This window comes from Dermacentor variabilis, chromosome 11 (genome assembly GCF_050947875.1).
Source record: "Dermacentor variabilis isolate Ectoservices chromosome 11, ASM5094787v1, whole genome shotgun sequence".
In the NCBI taxonomy this organism is placed as follows: Eukaryota; Metazoa; Arthropoda; class Arachnida; order Ixodida; family Ixodidae; genus Dermacentor; species Dermacentor variabilis.
The window spans coordinates 122,635,362-122,656,790 of NC_134578.1; the positions used below are offsets into that span (position 1 = coordinate 122,635,362).

Here is a 21,429-nt window from a genome sequence, read left to right on the forward strand (position 1 = left end):
AAGAGCCTATGCACGATGACTTTCGACGTTAATGTGATTACCCTTGATGCATTTTAGCAAAAAGCGTACTGCCAGGGTCCTCAATTATGTGCGGCCTGTTTTTTTTATGTCCCACAAATCTTTGTAGCAACATTATTGGAATGGTAATCGTATTAATGTCGGCAGTTAAGAGGAGTTCTGACGTAATTATTTTTTCTCTTGCCAAGATTATCATCACCTCTCTAGATCAGCGCTCCTCGCTCAAATAAAGCTCCAGGTTCATCCCTTTTACTTCACTTGATTCTCCATCTTCAGCTGTTTTTGATATCGTCTTTTTCACTTCGCTCTAGTGACTTCAATATTTCGGTGAAACCTCTTACCTCGTCTTTTGCTTGTCTATCTTGTCACTTAACCATTGGCGCATGCCCACTACACGTTCACTACATCTAGCGTCACATGCCTAGTTGTACATAACTGAAGGACGAAGTTGTCCGTTCAGCCACTCTCTAAATTGGCCAAATTGGCTTGAAAGACGAAAGGTAAAGATGGACATAATGAAAAGCTCCGTGAAGTTTCCAAACATTGATAATCACTATAAGATGGGGACCGCATGAAATCAGTGAGAAGGAAACTTTGCACAGGAGGAATAAAAATGTCGGCCTTGAAAAACAAGCATGACATGGATGGATGAATAACTTTCTTGAGGTCCCTCGGAGCGCGCCATTAGCGCGCAGCGGGCCGCTCTCACGTCGGGACAGAGGGGCCATGCCTCTACGCCGCGTGGCGGGCCCGATGCACAGCCCAGAGCTGTGCTTCTAGGCCTGAGCTGCGTAGAGCTTGAACCCACTCTTCTTTGGTGGTCCTGGTCCCCGGCGCCAGGGGGCAACCCCAGAGCATGTGAGGAAGGCTAACTATAGCTTTACAAAAGCGACACACATTGTGAGGGTGCGCGTCCGGATAGATTTTGTGCAGGAAGGCCGGGTATGGGTAGGTGCCTGTCTGAAGCTGCCCGTACGTGACTTGTGCTTTTTTGAGGGCTTTGTGCGGTAGCGTCATGGTTCTCTTGACTAACTTACAGTGCTGCGTGAGATAGTTGTAAGTGAAGAGAGGGTCGCGCTCGTTCTTCCATTCTGTCGAGAGGGAGTCCGGACTCCGAGAGGGAGTCCGAGACCATGAGTTAGATCTCGTACGGCCTCATGTGCCGTCTTGTTGAGGTTAGGGAGCGGCCCCTCTAATTGTCCCATGTATGCCGGGAACCAATTAATGTAGTGTGGGGTGAGGCGTTGAGTACCAAGTATTCTGCCTGCGACCGGGGATACGTTCCCTGTTCCGACGGACACAATTGCCCTCTTGGAGTCGCAGTATACCAAGCTTTTATCGTCTTCAAGGAGTGCAAGGCTAATGGCCGCCTGCTCGGCCACCTCAGGACTATCAGTGCGGACCGCGCACGTGTTGATGAACGTGCCATCTATTTGACCACCGCTGCTACATAGGCCCCTCTGCCAGGATATTTGGCTGCGTGCGTAACGCAGCATGCCGTCCCGGAGACGGCTGCCTGTCGGAGGAGAGCTTTGGCTCCAGCAAGTCTTCTGCCGATGTTGTTCTCTGGGTTCATATTCCTGGGCAGAGGGGCTGCCCTGATCTTTTTCCTCTGGTCGGGTGTTAGCCCGTGGCTGTTACACTCGATCTCCCGAGGTGCGACGCCGATTTCTCGTAGGATCCATCTGCCAGCCAGTGTGCTGGACAGCCTAGTGATCTGTGCCCGTTCCTGTGCCTCTGCAATCTCACTAAAGGTGTTGTACATTCCTAATGCGTCCAGTGCCTCCGTGCTGGTGTGCATGGGTAGACCCATGGCTCTCTTGGCGACCTTACGCAGGAGCGTTTCAAGCTTATCCCTCTCCACTTTGGACCAATTTTGCATGACCTTGATGAACACGAAGTGACTGATTACGAAGGCCTGTGCCAGTCTAAGAAGGTTGTCCTCCTTGATGCCGGTTGGCCACTCGTCTCAGTAGACGTGTGGCGTTCTCGGCCTTCGTGGTGAGCTTAGCGACTGCGATGGTGTTCGAGCGATTCTCCTCTATTGTCGTGCCCAACATCTTGATGTGACCGACCACCTGAATTTTGTTGCCTTCAGCGGTGTACAGGCGCACGCGTGCGTCAGCACCTGTGTCCCATCCCTTCGGTTTGCGTCCTCGTCTCTTGGGTCTATATAGCAGCAACCCAGACTTGCTCGACGAGTAGCGCCGGCCTGCTGGTTTGAGGCACTCCTCAGTGGTTCGAATCGCATTTTGTAAAGTGTGCTTGATTGGTACTTCGCTCCCCTTTGCCACCACATGGTCACGTCATCTGCATAGATGGTGTGTCCGAGGTTCCCGATTCAGGTCAATTGCGTGGACAGTCCTATCAAGGTTGAAGAGGGTGGGGGATATCACCGAGCCATGTGGGGTACGCCTGTCGCCCAGTACGAGTGGCTCCGACTGCAGGGAGCCGACTCGTAGCGAGGCCTGCCTTCCCCTCAGGAAGTCACGGATGTAGTCAAGGAGACGTTGACCAAATACCGGTGTTGAGATTTCTTGTAGAACGAAGGAGTGCCGTATGATATCAAAGGCCTTTTCTAGGCCTAGCCCCAGTATGGCCTTGACGCCTCTTGTTGTGCTGTCTAGTATCTGAATTTCGACCAGCTTCATAGCGTCTTCCGTCGCCAGCCCCTGACGGAAACCATTGATGCTGTGAGCATGTATCTCGTTGTCTTCCAGGTAAGGCTTCATACGGTTAAGCACCGCACGCTCCATGGTCCTACCTACGCACGACGTAAGTGGACGCGAATTGTCCATGCTGAGAGGTTTGCGGGTTTCGGCATTAAGACGGTTTTGGCCGTCTTCCATTACAAATAAGGAATTTCGGTGGGGATAGAGCAGCTACGCAACTGTGACTGGAAGTAGTCAGTATAGCACCACGTCTAACTATAGATGAGCTTCCAGGAGCTTTACAAGAAGTATACAGGGTAAAACCGGAAACAGAAGACGTAATAAAAGTTGAAGTAATACAATATGGTAGGGACAATAGCCTTGTCGAGCTTACCTCAGATCATTAGCTGTACCAGAGAGTTCGGCGAATGACACAGGCAAACTACTACATAAAAGGAAGATACTAAAGAATTGAAGAATTACGAACCCATTAGCTTGCTTCTAGTATTGTACAAAGTATTCGCGAGAGTAATTACTAATAGAATCAGCGCAGCACATGGCTTTCGCCACCACAGAGAACTAGCTAGCTTCAGTAATCTGTAATCTGCAATGAATCAGATATATGTAATAAATCTGGCAATTGCGGAATCTGCAGTAAGCTAGTCTCCCTATGCAAGTTTCACGGAAACCAGCAGTCATCGAAGCGTTGCGTAATCAAGAAGTACAGGCAGCATGCGCGAACATACTAGCAAGAAAGAAAGAAACTCCCAGTTTCGCCCGAAACGCCAGGCATTGATTTCCATAGACAAAAAAACATTACATAGCTATTCGAAGTAAGATTAGTCGTTTTATCAGCAGCATAAACTGCTTGAAACATGCGCCTAATAACCTAACAGGCATGTTGTCTATATAGCGTGCGAAGACAAATACGAACACATCTCGCTCGATGACCGCGGACACTTGCTATGGAGAACGCTGGCGTGATCAATAGCGGCAGCCGCGGCGAGTGATCGCTTCATGCTGTCTCTCACTCGAACCCCAACTATGTGCACGAGAACACAGCAAACACGAAGCCATACCAGGTTCACTAGCCATTGAACCCATCGCGTACTGCTTCCAAGATAGGACGCGCTCGGCCGCGGCAGCAGAACACATTCCCCCTCCCCCCCCAAACGAACGCACATCTCGCCGCTTGCCACTTTGCGCGCGTGGAAAGACGGCGCGCATCCACGCGAAATAGCCCTGAAACTTTGTAAACTACAGACATTCTCCTCCTCCGCCTTCGCTTCTCCTCTCTTTCGCACTACCTACTAAACCGTCCACTATGCTTCAGCGTAGCGGACGACCTTTCACGTAGTAAATGCACGCATAGCAAGGAGGTGCGCTTTAAACGCTCGCATTAGCCTTGTGGCCCTAAGTTTGTGTACAGCATGCAATTTGACGTGAGGACCATTTTAAAAAACAGCGCAACGGAACGGCACAACAAAAAAGAAAACGAACCCAGGCGCAGCTAACACCTTATTTTATTGAAGCCAGACCCACAAGTATGTATATCCACAAGCTGCGCAGACGCAGCGTAACAAGGGAAATGGGATACGTCTAACAGGAAATGATTAAACCAGGCACCAAATTAATTTCCCTGCTGCATTGCACTCTGCAATCGATATTTCGCTTACACAGTTCTGACCAACATTGCTGATAAAATGCCTCTGACGTTTCGTGAGCGGTTTCTTTCTTGCCTAGGATTTTCACGCTACGGAAACGTGGTTCACAAGAGGGACAGCTACTGCAATGGTGAGCAAGATGTGTATTCTCCTTGTTAGCTAGATTTCTTGCGTGCTCCCTGAGTCTGTTATTGTTGCAGCGCCCCGTCTGGCCGATGTGTACCTTTCGGCAGGATAGGGGGATCTCGTGCACAATGTTGTTGGCACAGTCGACTAGTCGTCTTTCATGGTTCTTTTTACAGCACACATTTTTGTCTGCACAAGTGATGCGACGGCTTAGCTGAGCAAGCTTCTAGGGGGATCAAAAAAACCAACAGAACGTTAAACCGGGTGGCCACTTTTTTTCGGCAATGTGTCTCCTTGTGCAGGTAGGGAACCACTTCCGGCCTCTGAGCGCCTACGAGGGTTTCCGCAACATTCTTGCAAGCCGGGCGCTTCATTTTCTTGAGCGTTTCCGCTACTGACATGACGACCCACGCAGAGTAGCCAGCTCAATAAAGCCTTGCCAATTGCAGATCAAAACTAGTTTGCACATTGTGAATACACGACTTCCGGAGCGCGGATTCTAAACAGTGTTGCAATGCTTCCCTTATCTTAAATCTTATCTTTATCTTCCCTTATCTTATCTAAGTTATCTTAAAGTGAGCAGGTTTGAATATGTGGAGCGCCTTTTGTGAATGCGGTGAATACGCCCACCACAGGTGGATTTCGCTGAACTTCAGGCGTAAATTAAGAAACTGCAGCCTTCCTTCTCCTGGAGGTTCATATGTGAAGGTCAGCATTTGCCTTGAATTTTAATATCCTTGAGAACACACTTTCGCGCATACTCATACGGGATGGAGCACGGCTTGTTAAAAAGAATTAACAAGTCCATACAGCGAGAAACTTTAATTACAGTGTCGTTGTTAGTATGAATGAAGTGATCGTGTAAAGAGCAATCAATGGAAGATAGAAAGGTGTGGCGCAACAAAGGTGCGATAGAGATATAGACCTGTGGGTCTGGCTTCAATAAGATCAGTTAGATGCGCCTCTGTTCGTCTTCCTTTCTGTTGCGCTGTATTTGAAGCTGGTTCTCATGTCAAAATACCAACTACACTGTAAAAAATTTCCGTAATTTTACGGTCAAACCTGCCGTAAAAATTACGTAGACCGTTCAGTTTCATGAAAAACGGCGGAATTCTACGTAAAAAAACGGACGTGAGCTCTGTTTTTGAAATACGGAGAACCGTCCGTAATTTCATGTGGAGGGCAACTGAGCATGTTAAGAGCGAAAAATCAACACGCAACGAATATAAAGAAAAGACACCGCCCACGTTTACCAGCAGTTACCTAATATCACCATAGGTAACGCTGCTTGAACATTATTCATAGGCGAATCGTAGTACGCACGCACAAACGGAAGAGGTTTCAGCGGTGGCGCTGCTCACCACCCTTCATCGCTTCTACACGACGGGTTGCATTTCTCCGCCTCAACAGTACAGAGTGGACAGCGGCTGGAAATGGCGGTGTGTGGTGGTGGTATACCTCTTGCATTTGGGATTTCACTGAGAGAATAAGAAGGAATCGACGATGGACTGCTACGCAAGTAAGTGATTTAAGTGTCCTTTTTTGTTGTTGGTGCACGTCGCGCGTGCGAAATGCACCGCGATGGCCGGTGACGGGCTGAACTGTGTTGTGTGAGCATGCCCTGTCAATGCCCTGTAACGACATTCCCGCTTGGCCATGAGGATTGATAAAGCCGCGGCATTGCGAGTCTGTGATAAATGGTGTAGCGTTTGTTGTGCTGATTTCATATAGAGTACAATGAGGCGCGTAGGCAACATCAGCGACGATGTCGTCTGTAGCAGTTCGTTATCGGCTGTATGTGGCAGCTGGTTTACTGACGTTGGCATTCCAGTTTTGCAATGTGTTGTGATGTGTTCTTGGCATTCCAAAATAAAGTGAAGTTACTGTTCCCCTTAGCAATCTCTCACGGCGCGGTGTAACACTATGTTGGCCGTATTCGGCGACGCATTGCATCACAGCGAAATTCTATTTTTCCTTAAGCTTAGGACGCAGTGTGCTTGGCGTTCATAATCGCTCTGTTCATATCCGTAATTGAAAGGCTGCTTCTGGAATTGAAAGTCTGCTTGTGTATGAAGACCTCATAGAGCATGTTGCATGCGATGCCCCTACATCACAATGAATGGACGGTGTAGCGTGCTTGCTGCCGTAACCTCGTGCGATCTGCAGTGTTACGTAACACTGGTGTAACACGGTGCCTTGGAACACTTTGGGATCGAGCCCGAGCAATCGTGCGCGATCGCACTTGAAAGTGTCCGCGTGATACCCATTAAGGGTCGCTGGAGAAGAAATTGATTATTTTGCTAGCTGGCAATCGGCACCAGATGTTTCGCGAATTTTTGTTTTTGTTTTGTTTTTACTTCAGACAGCTACCAGGCTGACTATCAACGTTCTGACGCAATACGTCAGCATTTAACGTAATCTGGGAGTGGATTGCCACGTAAATTTTGCCCATCTGCGGCTTAATTGTAAAGCAAGTGCATGTGATAAGTAATTTTTAACGTAACCTTGACACAGAATAGCGGTGCCAAAAAGTGTGTAATGGACATCCAAAGTTACAAATGTTCCAAACTGGTATAAAAAATCAAAAGATGTGTCAACACTGATGTTAAAGGCTGGTTCTAATACTGACTGTCTCTAGTTGCATAGACTAATTTTCAGCATATAGGCATCAATACAATAATTATTCTAAAATACATGTTGTGAGTTATGTAGAGCAAAATGTCTGCTGTTCTGCCGAATAGAAGGTGCTTCATGAAGTCTTTTTTTAAATGAGTTGAACGATACAATTGAAGACACCAAACGATACCACAGCAATCGGTAATTCGGTGACAAGCTTATGTGCAAGAGTATTTGTATATGAAAATGTTTTTGCTTTACTGTGGACGACCGGTCTGAAAATACCTGATATTATTTGCTTCAATTGCAGCTATTGCACCAGTGAAGGATGTCTGTGTGCCGGTTTGTGCTCAGTTTCTCAGCCAGCGGGCCTGAGAAAGTGTGCCACAGCAGTCTGTCTAGTGGTGCTCTTTGTTCTGGAAAGCTGTGCCATTCTATTGTATATCTGTCTTGCATATGCAGTCTTAATAGACAGTGACTGCAAATGTTGGTGGAATGACGAGGCCTATGCGAGTAATTTTTGCAGATGCATTCAAAGGATAATTGATGATTTGTTTTCCTGTGGCAACAAATTGGTTCAGTATGAGCACGTCGACTTGAAAGGGATATTGTTTCATACCTGACTTGGTTGCACATATGAGTGGTGTTTAAAAAACACTTATAGTGCCAGAGTTAAAGATTTGAGGCAACAGATAAAACACGCACCAATAAAATAACTGGTTTTCTAGTGTTGGCTTAATGAGTATGCAACAACACTGCACACTGATCGTTAGCACTGTCATGCATGGGCTCCATGGTAACTAACATTAGCCACGAATAAGCTCACTGTGAGCTAGTGTTGAGCTAACTATAACAGGTGAGTATGCGATGATGTAATTAAGTGCAACATTGGAAGGCAACGTAACAATGTAAAATTATAGCCTGAGCTCGCAGCTGCGTTGCGTGGTCAGGCGACCAAAAGATATGAATATTTAAAAGGGAACGAACAGTGCTACTGCCAGTATGAAGTGACAGCGTTGTACACAGCAACATATTCCCTTTGTCCTGTCTGTAGCCCTGTTCGGTTCCCTTCTAAACATGCACCAAGCAGCCCAATTTAGAATGCTCCGGCAGGTTAAGTGATGACACGCTAGCATAGTGGGAGCTATTCTGAAAGTTATGTCTGCTATGAAAATGTGTCATGAAGATACTTCACTGCTAAAAATTTGGTGTACAACTGCACAAAGCAGCATCAATAGCTATGTTGCTCCCCCATGTTGTGTCAAGGGTCTGTGCATGTTTTGTAAGATAATCCTTGAGTCGTCGGCCGGTTTGTCCTACATAATTGCGGCTGCAGGACAGTGGGATATTGTAAACAGCACCAACCGTAGTACCTATGAACTCCAGCACATATCTTTTTATGTAAACTTCACGTGTTGCCCTGGTCCGGTTAACATTTTGTACGTGCCCAGATTGCTTGGCACTGAAAATAAAAAGGTAGTTTCAACTCTCTGAACAATTTGCTTGAATTGATGGTTGCCTTTGTGTACAGATTGCATAACAGTCATAGGCCTTGGCTTACTCGAAGTTGTCTGACCTAAGACGTCAGCTACGTTCAACTCCATTAAATGCTTCTTGGCAATGCATGCTAAAAGGCAGTGCGAACGCACTGTTAAAAGCAAACATTGTACTTGGTTATGGAAGCTCCCCTCCACGTCGGGGTGGTACCAAGTGTTAAATGTGATCTCCGGTGTTCCTGTAGCAACAACATGCTTCAGTGTTCAGGTGCACCAATAGAAAAGTTAAAAACACCTTTGAGTGCAGGGAATAGCTCCAGCTCGATGCTCACCACAGAAAATCTTCAGGCCCAGATAGTGGAGCTTGCCTTTCAGTAGTAGTTTTGCTTACTTGAACATGCGTGGCACTTTGTAGGAGACATTAAATAGTTGCTCAACCACTTTAATTGTGACTTTTCACTGCCGAGAACACTGTCAGCTAGTCGTAAAACACTAGCTGCTGTAAGAACCAGCGTAGTAAAGCTATTCTGCTTCATTGGAAACTTTCTACCCTATATGACGTGAAGTAAGGCTACTAAATGGGTTGAGTTATTTGTTTTCTGTCTTCTCTAAAGTGCTAGATGAGCTCATGGAAAGGGGAAAACTACATTTCAATAGATGAAGTGCCAACAGAGACAGCACAGTCAGAAAGAACAAAGACAGGACAAGGTGCTACTTGCAACTGTTTATTGAGGTCAAAAGCACTGAATATATAGCCATGGGGAGAGGGGGAAGAAAAAAAAAAGAAGCACTGATTATGTGAATGCGCATGTGCAAAAATATGGAAGATGTATATGAAGGGAATCATAAGATTAACCAAAATCTAAAACTTATCTAAAAACATGCGTTCATTTCTGTAAATAGTCGGAGACGGGGTGTCGACACAGGCGTCCCCTCTTTTCTTAGTCTGGTTGGCCTCCAAAAGTTCACGTGCCACAGTGTCATTGCTTTTAAACATGATTGTTGTATTAGGAAGCCTTGCTTCACGTACTTGCTTATTCTCATTCTCACATGCCTTGCAATGAAGCAGGAAGTTTGAGCCATAACCATTTTTGAGTGAAAGCTTGTGCTCCTGCAGGCGTTCATTAATACATTGGCCAGTTTGTCTGGTTTACTCCTTCCCACACTTCAGCGGTATGCAGTATACGACCCCTTCTCCGTACTTCACAAAAGGGTTTGTGTGTTTACTAGAACACTCTACTTTCTTAGTCATCATATCCAATCAGACGGCACAAAGTAGCAAGTTTTTGGGGCTCGGAAGAAACCACAGGAATTTTGTATTTCACGATGACATGTTTAAGATTATGTGCTGCTTTGTGAGAATACGGTATCACCACTGCTTTAGCTTTCTTTTCCAATGTTTGACCTTCTTCACTGCTTAAGTTTCTTTCTTTTTGCACTTTTTTCAACAACGCCTCTGAAACTTTGCTCAAAACCAAACAAGGAAAGCCAGCTTTCTTCAACTTCAAAATCTGTTCGTCAAAGGCTTTGTGTGCCTTATGACAGCACAATTCTTTAAGGGTAAATTCAAGGCACATAGTGGCAATCGCACGTTTAACAGTCTTGGAGTGCATAGACTTATATTGCAACAATTAATTGCAGGGTCGGTATACCGACCTCGTGCCCGCAAGGATTTCTGCCGTATCCAGTGGCGATACCGTATTCTCACGAAGTGGCGCGTAATCTTAAACACATCGCCGCAAAATATAAAATTCCTGTGGTTTTTGCTGCGCCCCGAAAGCTTGCTACTTTGTGCCGCCTGATTGGATCTCATGACTCTAAAAGTAGAGTGTTCTATTAAACATACAAATCCTTTTGTGAAGTGTGAAGAAGCGGTCGTATACCGTGGAAGTGTGGGAAAGAGTGTATCGGACAAACTGGCTGATGTATCAGCGAACACCTGTGGGAGCACAAGCTTCCGCTGAAAAATAGTTATGGCTCAAACTTGCCACTTCATTGCAAGGCCTGCAGGAATGAGAATAAGCAAGTATGTGAAGCAAGGCTTCAGGATACAACGATCGTGCTTAAAAGCAAATACACTGTGGCACGTGAGCTGTTGGAGGCCAAGCAGATTAAGAATAGAGGGGATGCCTGTGTCAGCATGCCTGTGTCTGAATATTTACACAAATGAATGCATGTTTTTAGATAAATTTTAGATTTTGGCTAATCTTATGATTCCCTTCATCTTCTGTGTTCTGGCGCATGCGCCTTCACACAAGCAATGCTTCTGTTTTTTTCTTCCCCTTCTCCCCATGGCTATATATTCAGCTGCTTTTGACCTCAATAAACAGTTGCAAGTAGCACCTTGTGCTGTCTTTGTTCTTTCTTACTGTGTTGTCTCTGTTGGCGCTTCATCTTCTGAAAGCTCTTCACCAAGTAGCCCCCACAACGTGTTCTACTGGAAAACTACAACTAGACAGTGATCTTCCATTTCTTGACCTCATTGTTTTCTTTGGTGAGTGTCATGTGCACTGCATCTATGCCCCGTCTTTTAAGGAGGGAATTCTGCCTTTCGCATCAGCGCACTGTTCGGCTGTGAAGCTCTGTCACAGAAGCACGAAATAGCATCCTCAACAAGTCGAGGAGAACTTCTATACCCAGGTCTAACATTGGCCTACAGTGGTGTGACCACTGTTAGATCACGTTCAGAAGGTCAGCCATAGTCTCAAAATCTGGGTTCAAAAAGGTGAATCAGACCAGGCCTTGGCGCAAAGTGTAGCAAGAGGCACATGCAGCAGTTCAACTGTGTGGTTGTTTACAACATCCCGCTGTCCTGCAGCTGCAACTAGGCAGGACAAATAGGCCTAATATTTGTGTGTGTGTGTGTGTGTGTGTGTGTGTGTGTGTGTGTGTGTGTGTGTGTGTGTGTGTGTGTGTGTGTGTGTGTGTGTGTGTGTGTGTGTGTGTGTGTGTTTGTGTGTGTGTGTGTGTGTGCAATTAACCAAAAGTCTTAGCCTGCGCTCGTGTTGTTTGGCCTTCTCCCATCTTTTCGTGTTGTCCCCAAGTAATCAGTCGGTGTCACATTCTTATAGAATTTGCAGTTATGAGATTCATGCTTTGGAACATGATCAGAAGCTACCAAATGGATGACATAATCCATCTACATGTGTTAGTGTAGATAAATGTGTCTGTGCAGTAGGGGTAGGGCATCATATGTGCTTGTTTAGCACTTATGTATGCACTTTTGTTTCCAGAGCTTGTGACACAGTGATTCAAACTATGTCTGTGAAAACAGTGCTGCACGTTGCAAGGAAATGTTACAACACTTGTAGGTGAAGCTCGGTGTTGTGAGAGGTTATAGAAACTTGCTTTTTGCAAGTTTCTAGAGCATTCTTTAAAGATGCTTCTTTAACTCCCGCGTGCATCGTGTTCATGACTCGCTATAAAACTGTCAACAAGTATGTCCTTTATGCCATCCGTTTCTAAAGATTGCATGAATATAATTAACCCTCTGAGGGTCGATCTTTTTTGCCATATTTGACCGCCCAGGGTCGATTTTTTTTATTGCAGATTCCAATTCTTAGGGACTTATTTCAAAAAAAAATTACCGTAATTTTTCTAGGTTGTCCGTAAAGCCACAAAAAAATTATTTTGCGTTGGTATATATGGTACTCGTTATTCATGAATAACAATAATAAAAAAGGAAATAAACCTATAAGAGTAAAAAATTTGTTACATTGTTATAGTTCAAGGCTTTGAAAATGTGCACACGAAAATACTTTGCAAGACTCAAATGTTCCTGCTCTTACACTAATATGTACTATTATGAGCAATATCTAAGGGAAAACAGGAACGCGTAGAAAACACCCTCAGACCCAGCTATATGGGTGATACGCAGCGGCCACCGTTGGAAACAAAGTGGAAAGGGGGACGCTGTTCTAACAACTGTTCGCACTCCCGCCATGCGTCTGCAAAGTGCGGAATTTCACATCGCCAGCAGACAGTGATAACACTGTTCGATATTGCATCACTGGTAACCTTTGGCGTCGAATCATTACAAAAGATAGCACTGTTCCGGACTTCGATATTGATTTATGGTAAATCTTCTAAACCGGGAAAAAATTGTCTTTAAGGGTAAGTTCAAAATAAGTTTATTGGCGCTTGCCGAATATTAAAAAGATATTGAAGCAAATGAAATAAGGCAATAGCGTTATCGCAGCTTATCCTCGTCCTTTGCTTTGTTCGTTGATGGCCTAATAACGCGTCATGCCACCGTCGACTTAACGATGGCCTCTATTCTTTGAGGCAAAGATGCGTAGAGAGCCTCGATGAGTGCGGTATCACGCTGAAGGCGGGCTTCCACTCATGTTCTATTGCTTCCCATAGTTGGTCGGAGTTCGCCAATTCTAGTGAGCTCTTCGAAAGATTCACTTTCATACGGCCCCAAACGTGCTCTATAATGTTCATGTCGGCACCCTTCGCACACCACTGAAGTTGCATTACCCCTCGCTCTTCCAAAAGGCGCGCCACGTCCTTCGATGTGTGAACGGGAGACAAGTCCTGTTGGAAAAAATAACACCCATCCAGGTGCAGCCTGTTCAACACATAGGGGATCATCTGGTGCTCGAGCAGAGTGCAATACGCAGCACTGGTGAACCGCCCATCAATTCTCACCAGTGGGCCTAGGCCTGCGTGGGAAATCGCCCCCCCAGACGTTCACAGACACGCGTCCACTGGCGGCCACCTCCTGGATATTCTGTGGACTAAAGCGTGTGTTTGCGGTCCACCACACTCTCTTTCGTTGGTCCCAGCGGCTCGAGAACGTGGACTCATCAGAGAAAACTACATACTTCTACCCACTCTCACTCCAGCTGCGGTGTTCAGTAGCGAACCTCAGGCGAGCCGCTTTGTTGGCTGCGGTGAGCAGAGGTTTCTGTGCGGCGATGCGGCTTTGCAGTCCTGCTTCTCTAAGCCTTCGTCGTACCGTGCTGTCGCTCAAGTTGTTCAAGCCAAGAGCACCTCGAATGTCTTTTGCACTTTGAAATGGCTTGTCGCTGACGGCAGCCACGATGCAAAGGTCTTGGTCGTTCGTTGTTGATCGAGGTGGTGTGCGGTGCGGCGCATCGTTTATGCGTCCTTCGTCTCGGTAAGCCTGGATAATCCGGTTGACCGTTTTCAATGGGCGGCTTGTCACGAGAGCAATATTGCGCTGCGTATAACCTCTTTTAGACATTTCTATTATATCTTCCCGCTCTTTAAGAGGCACTCGAGGCATCTTGAGGCTGCAAATTCAGAGTTGACTGCTCTGCGTGGGCCACTGCAGTGTGCGACGTGAATTTTTTCTGAACGAACTTCGTGCAACAGTCGCACGAGAGACAGTTTGTCAATGTTCTTTTTTTTTAAATTTCTCTTTATTCTATTCCTCTGTCGTCATTGGTTTGAGCGTCGCCGCTGTTCGAGGTGCCACTGACAACCGAGTGCGTCGATTCAAATAAAGAATCGGTTTGAAATACAGGGCAAACTTTTTCTCGGAGTACTATCAAGCGGTTGCACGAACAAAAAAAGAGAATGAAAGAAAAGAAAGTGAATCGGTGTAAGTCACTGGTGACGATCACCGTCTTATCGGCTGTCGGACGATCCATGACGTAAGCTGCTCCTTTGTAGAAATGCCAGCGTGGTGGGAGTGCCAACAGTTATTGGAAGAGCACTCCCCTTTCCCCCTTCGTTTTTCACAGCGCCATCCGCGTATCGCTCAGAGTCTGTTTCAAGGCTGTTTGCCACGCGTTCCTGTGTTCCCTTTCATATTGCTTATGATAGTACATCCATAGTGTAATCGAACTGTGTAGGTGCATGCACTCAAGAAAACTGTGCGGTTGTGTGCCCATCAAAAAAGCAAAACGTGTGACAAACTTCCACTAATCTTCATCTTATCGCCAACCAGATGCAATTAATTTTCGCGAGTCTCAAAAAAAAAAAAAAAGGAGCAACAGAAGTGCATGCACGGCAGCATCCTTCCTATGCGCACCCCTGCGAGCACTAAATGAGCGAGAAACAAGCAGTAGCCTTTTGAGCGATTAGTAACGAGATAGCCATCAGTTTTGCAAGCGCAAGAAGCCGAAACGGCCTACGAAAACAAAACCCAAACCGCCACCCGCCCACGCGCACGCCAATGCGCAAGCAGTAGTACATAGACGCGCAGGAGCGAACTAGCGCTAAAACAAACCATGCAACGAAAACTGAGAGAGCGAGGCGTGCAAAAGAAATTCCCTGTATTCCCACATAATGGCAGCACATGACAGAAAAGAAAAGGTTAGGAAATTGTCGCGCTTTTTAAACCTACAGACAGTGCCGTAAATATACGTCATTGACCCTTGAAGGGTTAAGGAGTCATGCTCCTTGAAACAATTTCCCGTAACAACATTGCAAAATACCACCTGAGGGTCTCGCATCTCTTACATCTGCTGTTTTGCACATCATAATTTAATAAAACTGCATTTAGTAGCTGCACAGCACAGGCCCCATTTTGTTTTATCACACTTCTTTGTCTTTTCTCCCCCTGCCCCAGGTCTTATTTCAACAACTGCAGGCCATCATAAAATTGCTTCAACATTGTTGACAGATTCCAATATTTTTTTCCAACCATTCTCTCATGTTATCTAAAGAAAATTAACTTGATTAGCCTGACATGAAGATGAATTCGAAATAATTTATTGTACTTGCTTGGTAGCACAGAACTGTTTCGTTAATCAATATAATACTTACAATTCACCTTTGTATTGCTGGGTACCGGTAGAGATATGGTTAGTTATTCACCAAAAAGGATCCCGAATTTTCCACCTTCTTAGTGTAGGTTAGACACTCACTTGTTGCACTTCACAAAGAGCAACTTGTGGTTGCTAGGAAATAAAGGTTTACTGAGAATTTTCATGCATCCAATTTGATTCTGTGTACTAGCATGTTTGTATTAGCATGTATTTCGTAGAGTTGAGGCTCCATAAAAGTACATTCTGTGATTCAATGTCTGTGACATGGTCAAGCAGGTTGACCATATCTAATTAGAACTTCCTATGTTCTGGGGCACTTGTTTACAACTTAAATTATGTGGTTTGGTGCTGTCAGTGTAAGCCTAATGTCGTTTTTTGTTCTCCCAGGAAGGACGCAAGCATTGCAAGGAGCCATTTGACTTGCCGCCACACTAATATTGTATTTGGTAATGTCTATTACAGATCTTATTTCGCGTAGTATGTGCTATAATTGTGTACAATGTGTTCAAAACTTCAGTAGGTGGGCTGTTCGACAACAGGTGTTTACAAATTAATAATTATAAAAGATGTTCAAGGTCATTAGTTATACAATTGCTGCTCACTGCTGAATTTTTTTCCAAATTAAATGATGAGCCATCCAGCAAGTGCGGCTCTCCTGGCTAATTATACAAACTTTCAAATACGGTTAATTTTTTATCACAAGTGTACAGCAGTCGGGGACAACTGTTCACAGCGACAATTTCATAATATTTACTTACATGCAAAAATGAGTCAAAGGTCAGGTGTACTTATGAAGTTTTGTGAAACAAGTTCATCATCATATTGCTTGCTTCATTGAAAAGTTTGTCGCGGAATTCTCACTTCTATGAACAGATCAACAGTTGTCGAACGATGGTCGTCTCTATAGCCAATGTTTGGGCCAGAGGCTTGTCTTCAGAGCACTAACAAGAGACTTTGCCATGAAGCTTGAGCTGATCAGTATGAAGAGATTACATAGGATAGCAACACAAAGCATTAGTGGGCCTCTTCGATTATCAGTCCTTGACAGTCCTGGACTGCTTAGCACTGCTGTCCCGCATTCGATTTTCTCAATCGGCTTCGGAAGCCCCATCCACCAGTCCGAGAGCAGCCAGTATCGCATTCATTTTACCAGAAGTCACAGACTCTGCGGACTCTCAGAGCTGTCAGCAGATATTTGTTCAGACATATGCAAGTAGCTACCAGACAGCGGCTGTCTTAAAAAGATGCATGCGGGCTTGACGCTATGTTTTCAAAGAGGATGTGTGTTTATGTGCACTTTGCGCGTTCCAGACAGCAAATATCATGTACTCAGCTATCGCTTCTGTTAAATCGATGCTTTGTGTGCCATAATGCGAGGTTTTCATGAGTGGTCTAATTGCTGCAACCTTAGTCCTTGTGTTTTTTAAGGCAAAACACAGTGATCAGGCGCAAATGCTTGCTTTTCTTGATGTGTTTCGTGACATCTGTCATGCTCATTGCTATATGCATAGTAAACAGGTAGATTTCGCTGTTCAGATGAGTGAAACTGATGGACGAGGAAACATATCATATTGCATGTAGATATTTAATGCTGGTAGCTGGCGTGGCATACAGGGTGTTTCACGTAACTTGAGCCAAACATTGAAGATATGCAAATGCCACGTAACTGGACAGAACCAAGGTAATGTTGTTTGCCCTCGCTTCGACATACTCATTTTTTTTTTCATTTTGCCAGATTAAATCATTAGTATTCGGTAATTAATCAACTTCCCAAATATTATGATTAATACATGCTACATAAAAGTGTTTTTCCTAGCGGGAAAGAAGCCTGCAAATACACACTAAATTGTTGCGTGACTGTCCATTCGCAGCACTTTTTGTGTATTCGCGAGCTTCTTTCTCGAAAAAACACTTCTACGCAGCATGTCTCAAACAACAGAAAGCTGTATGGGGAGCTTTTCATGTTGCTCTACAATTTTCTCATGGACACTTCTAATCTAATTATAATATTTGAAAAGTTGATTAATTAACGAAGATGAAATATTTATTGTGGTGGAATGAAAAAATATCTAAGTATCTCCAAGTGACGGCAAAGAACATTACCTTGGTTCTGTCGAGCTACGTCACATTTGCATATTTTTATTGTTTGGCTCAAGTTACGTGGGACAACCTGTATAATCAGAGCTTCACAGATTGCTGTTGACATGTGTGCTGATTCCTTCTGTTACCCAAATTCGGAATTTTGCTTTTGGATGTGCAGAATTAGTAGACAATGTAGATGCGCTCTGTCCTAGACACACGTCAGGCCTTTAGTAGACGGTTTCACGAGCTTTGAGGATATCGGCCTGTGCTTTGTGGGTGAACAGTGATGTGGCACAACCGTGTTTTTGCTTATTTTTGTGTGGCAATGACGCTTAAATTTTACAGGAAATGAATGAGCTGGCTTAAATACAGCGGTTAAGGGGCCCGAAGAGCGAGAGCACGATGTAAACTTGCTCAGGCTGCGATTCCATTATGCAAGCATTATGGTTGTGTCGGCGACATGGCCTCTGAGACTGCACCATTTTGATGACCACGCTACTGAATTTGCTGGGTAGGGCGCTATCTACAAGTAGCTAAAAGCACGAGGTCACGGGATTGAATCCCGTCCACGGTGGCCGCATATCAATGGGGGCAAAATATGAAAACACCAGTGTACTTAGATCTAGGTGCACGTTAATGAACCCCAGGTGGTCGAAATTTCCGGAGTCCTCAACTACGGCTTGCCTCGTAATCAGAAAGTGGATTTGGCACGTAAAACCCCATAATTTAAGCAGCTAATAGCAGACAACAGCAGCCAGGAGAGCGACTTCCAATCACGGTGCTTTCAAACAAAACCTTGGACAGTCCCAGGCAGCGGGATCACATGACTGAGATGCGCCCTTCTGTCAATGCAAGCCAGACCAGAAGCCGCAGGTGGTTTGCGGACAGTCTGGGACTGCATAATCGAAGGGGCCCAGTGCTCTCACATACATTATGTCCACTGCGGGACGAAGGCCTTTCCTAGTAATCTGTAAATATATATGGCTTGCGCCAACTGACTCCATCCTATGCTTGCATATTTACAAATTTCGTCATGGTGCCTAGTTCTTTACCGTCCTCAACAGCGTGTTTTTTTAAATTTATCATGCATATCATTTTTTGTCGTTCTGTTGCTTGTTGAGCAAGCCTTCATTCTCAAGCTCCATTTTTATCATGTCAGGTTTCAGTCTCTTAGGTTAGTTTTAGCACAATGCAATGATGGTACTTTTATGTGACTTAAGTCTTCTAAACAATTTATAGTCTTTAAATTTTCTTCTACTTATCCAGGACTCCTGTGACTAATTGCCTTAAGTAACATACTTCATTGCCTTCTTGCCCTAGAAAATGTAACTGGTGCCTTCTTGCAGGCCTTTAAAAAAGTGGCAACATGTGTACTGCCGACAGTAGGGCATGTTCAGATAAATTCAACTGGACATGCCTGGCGATCACTTTTAATTTTGATTTAAAAATTTATTTTGCTGCCCGAGCCTGGCAACAATGAAATTAACCTTAGTTTTCCAAGAAAAAAAAAAGGTGTCTCTGCAAAAAGCAATATAGAATTACCTGTTTAGTTAGAAGCATTCTCCCTGTATTTTACCGAATCTGCATTTTGGATAGATCCGCAGGAAATAGTGTTGTCGCTGCGGCTTTAAAAATATTTTGTACCAGACTGCAGGCCAATAGCATTAATTCCAACTAATTACCACAGAGTATCCCCACTACGGTATAAAGAAGAAAAATTTTGGAAAAAAACATTGCATAAATTGACCAAAGTTTTTTTTCTTTGCATTTACTAACAGCACGGAATTTGGCCATCCTGTTGCCATGAGTCATAGAAATTTGAGCAAATAGCTCTGTCCTCATTGGCTCTCAAAATCTACGGGAAGTGCTCATGTTTAGGCATGTTAATGAATTACTCTACTTTAAAATTTTTTAGGAGAGGCTTTATTCATTTCAGAAATTTCCCGAATTAAGCACATTCACATGAAGCAATGCAATCTGAAAAAATATGTTGCATTATTTGTTTCGTTATGGAATTGCAAGTCAAGAAACGGACAGAATAAACAATACTGCCTGCCAGAGCCATGTATGGGGTCCAGGCATAATTGCAGGCTTCTTTACGAAAAGGGCAAATTTTTCGGTGAACACAGTGCAATATTATAACTTTTTATGAAGATGGGAAGGGTATGTTGATGCATTCACAACCGTAACTTTCAATTTTCACTGCTTGAATAAAAAGAATATTCCACATTGATACTTCTTCCGTGACACAAACCATATCCGAAAGGGGCTGACGGCTGTTGTGACACAGTTGTGGTGCAAGCATGGTTTTTTTGTATTGTTGCTATTCTACCAGCCTGTCAGCTGGACAATATCTTTGGCTTGCTTGTTCTGGGTCGGAAGTAAACAACATGCATGGTTTGCGCTTGTTTCAAGAGTGCTTCATTGTTTTGGGAAACAGTAAAATCTGCAAGGTTGTTTAATGGAGCAATAGAGCAGTGAAAGTTGAAAGCTATGGTCTGCAGTATGTGGCCATGGCAGCTCTACCTAAATATGGGAGAAGTAATCTCCGAATGTCATAATGTGCACGTGACGTCTTTGGCTGTTCCAGGCAAACCATCAATTGACTTGGGTCCTTTCTATCTGAAGCTTTTTATGCTATAAGGCTACGAATGAATATATACCAACATGGCTGAGTCTGAACCATTTCTTTTGACAAGAGCACTTGTAGTGACAGTTGTGAATACGAAATCATTGTTTATCTGAGTAACAATAGTGATGATGATGGTAAATAATTGAACAGCCTTAATTGATTGGTGTTTCTTTCTTTTCAGGCAAAGCCGAAGGCCTCTGCAAGCAGCCAGTCATTCCAAGTCTCAACCAATCCTTCCTCTAGTCAGCCAATTTCTAGTGTCTATGCGGAAAGGACTTGCGCAAGAGTGGACACGGGACACTAAAAAGGCGACAAAGACAGGCGTAAACTTCCAACCGGTGTTCATTACAAAAAGGTATGTATATGTACTCTTGCACACTTGATCATAATCTGTTACAATCGTGCAAGTCAACATGGCCATCACAAATAAACGAGCGCACCAAGGCCTAAGGCGGCTTCCTGCATACAGACCCCAGATATTCAAATTCTTTAACAGTCAGTGCTATAGGGATGGCTTGCTAACACAGTTGCATTCTGCAATAGCCGCTGCCTCAATGATGAGTCTAGTGTTTTCTTTCACACTGCTTGCTATTATTTCTGTTTTTTCAAACAGTCGATTACATTTGCATTGGGAGCAATGGATTCCAAGGAAACCTTCTTTCCCTTTTTGTACTCTCCGATTATGTTCCTGTAGTCTCAAGTTTAGGGAACTTCCCATTTGTCCCACGTAACGCTGCCCGCAGGAAAGAGGTATGCTATACACTATTCCTCTTGAGCATTTGATGAAACCCTTTCTCTGCACAATGTTGCATGATTTTGATTGTCTGCTGACAGGGCTGGTTTTGGCACATAACTTAGATAGCTTGCGGGGTGCGGAAGAAATGACCAAGACTGCAGTCCTTTGGCCTATTTTCTTTAGTTGCACCTATGTGATACTGTTCGCAGGAATCTAGCAGTCATCCCATACATTCACACTATCTTGCATAAACTAAAGAAAATAGGCCAAAAGGCGGGAGTTTCGGTCATTTTTCCCGCACCCAACAAGTTATCTCAGTTATGTGCCAAAACCAGCCCTGTCAGCAGAGAATCAATTTCATGCAACATTGCTCACAGAAAAGGTTTCGTCGAAATGCTCAGGGGGAGTAGTGAATAGCACACCTCTTTTCTGTGGGCAGCGTTACGTGGGACAAACGGGAAGATGCCTAAATACGAGACTACACGAACATAATACAAAAGTACAAAAGTGAGAGAGGGTTTCCTTGGAATCCAAAACTCCCCATGCAAATGTCATGCACTCTGAAAAAACAGAAATCATAGCAAGCAACGCGCAAGAAAGCACTAGGCCCATCATTGAGGGGGCAGATAACGCATAAGGCAACTGCATTAGCAAATTATCCCTAG

At 44.5% G+C, this 21,429-nt stretch overlaps 1 protein-coding gene and 1 long non-coding RNA gene across 2 annotated transcripts; one reads left to right on the forward strand and one right to left on the reverse strand.

The window, feature by feature from the left end:
* Window positions 1-2,324: 2,324 nt before the first annotated feature.
* LOC142563488 (uncharacterized) lies at window positions 2,325-2,774 on the reverse strand. Its single transcript, XM_075674041.1, has one exon. It carries the CDS (start codon window positions 2,772-2,774, stop codon window positions 2,325-2,327), a length of 450 nt encoding a protein of 149 aa, XP_075530156.1.
* A 3,113-nt stretch (window positions 2,775-5,887) lies between these two features.
* LOC142564184 (uncharacterized) lies at window positions 5,888-21,160 on the forward strand. Its single transcript, XR_012824520.1, has 3 exons — window positions 5,888-5,978; window positions 15,702-15,760; window positions 20,210-21,160. It is a non-coding gene; the product is annotated as an uncharacterized LOC142564184 (long non-coding RNA).
* The last annotated feature ends 269 nt before the right edge of the window (window positions 21,161-21,429 follow it).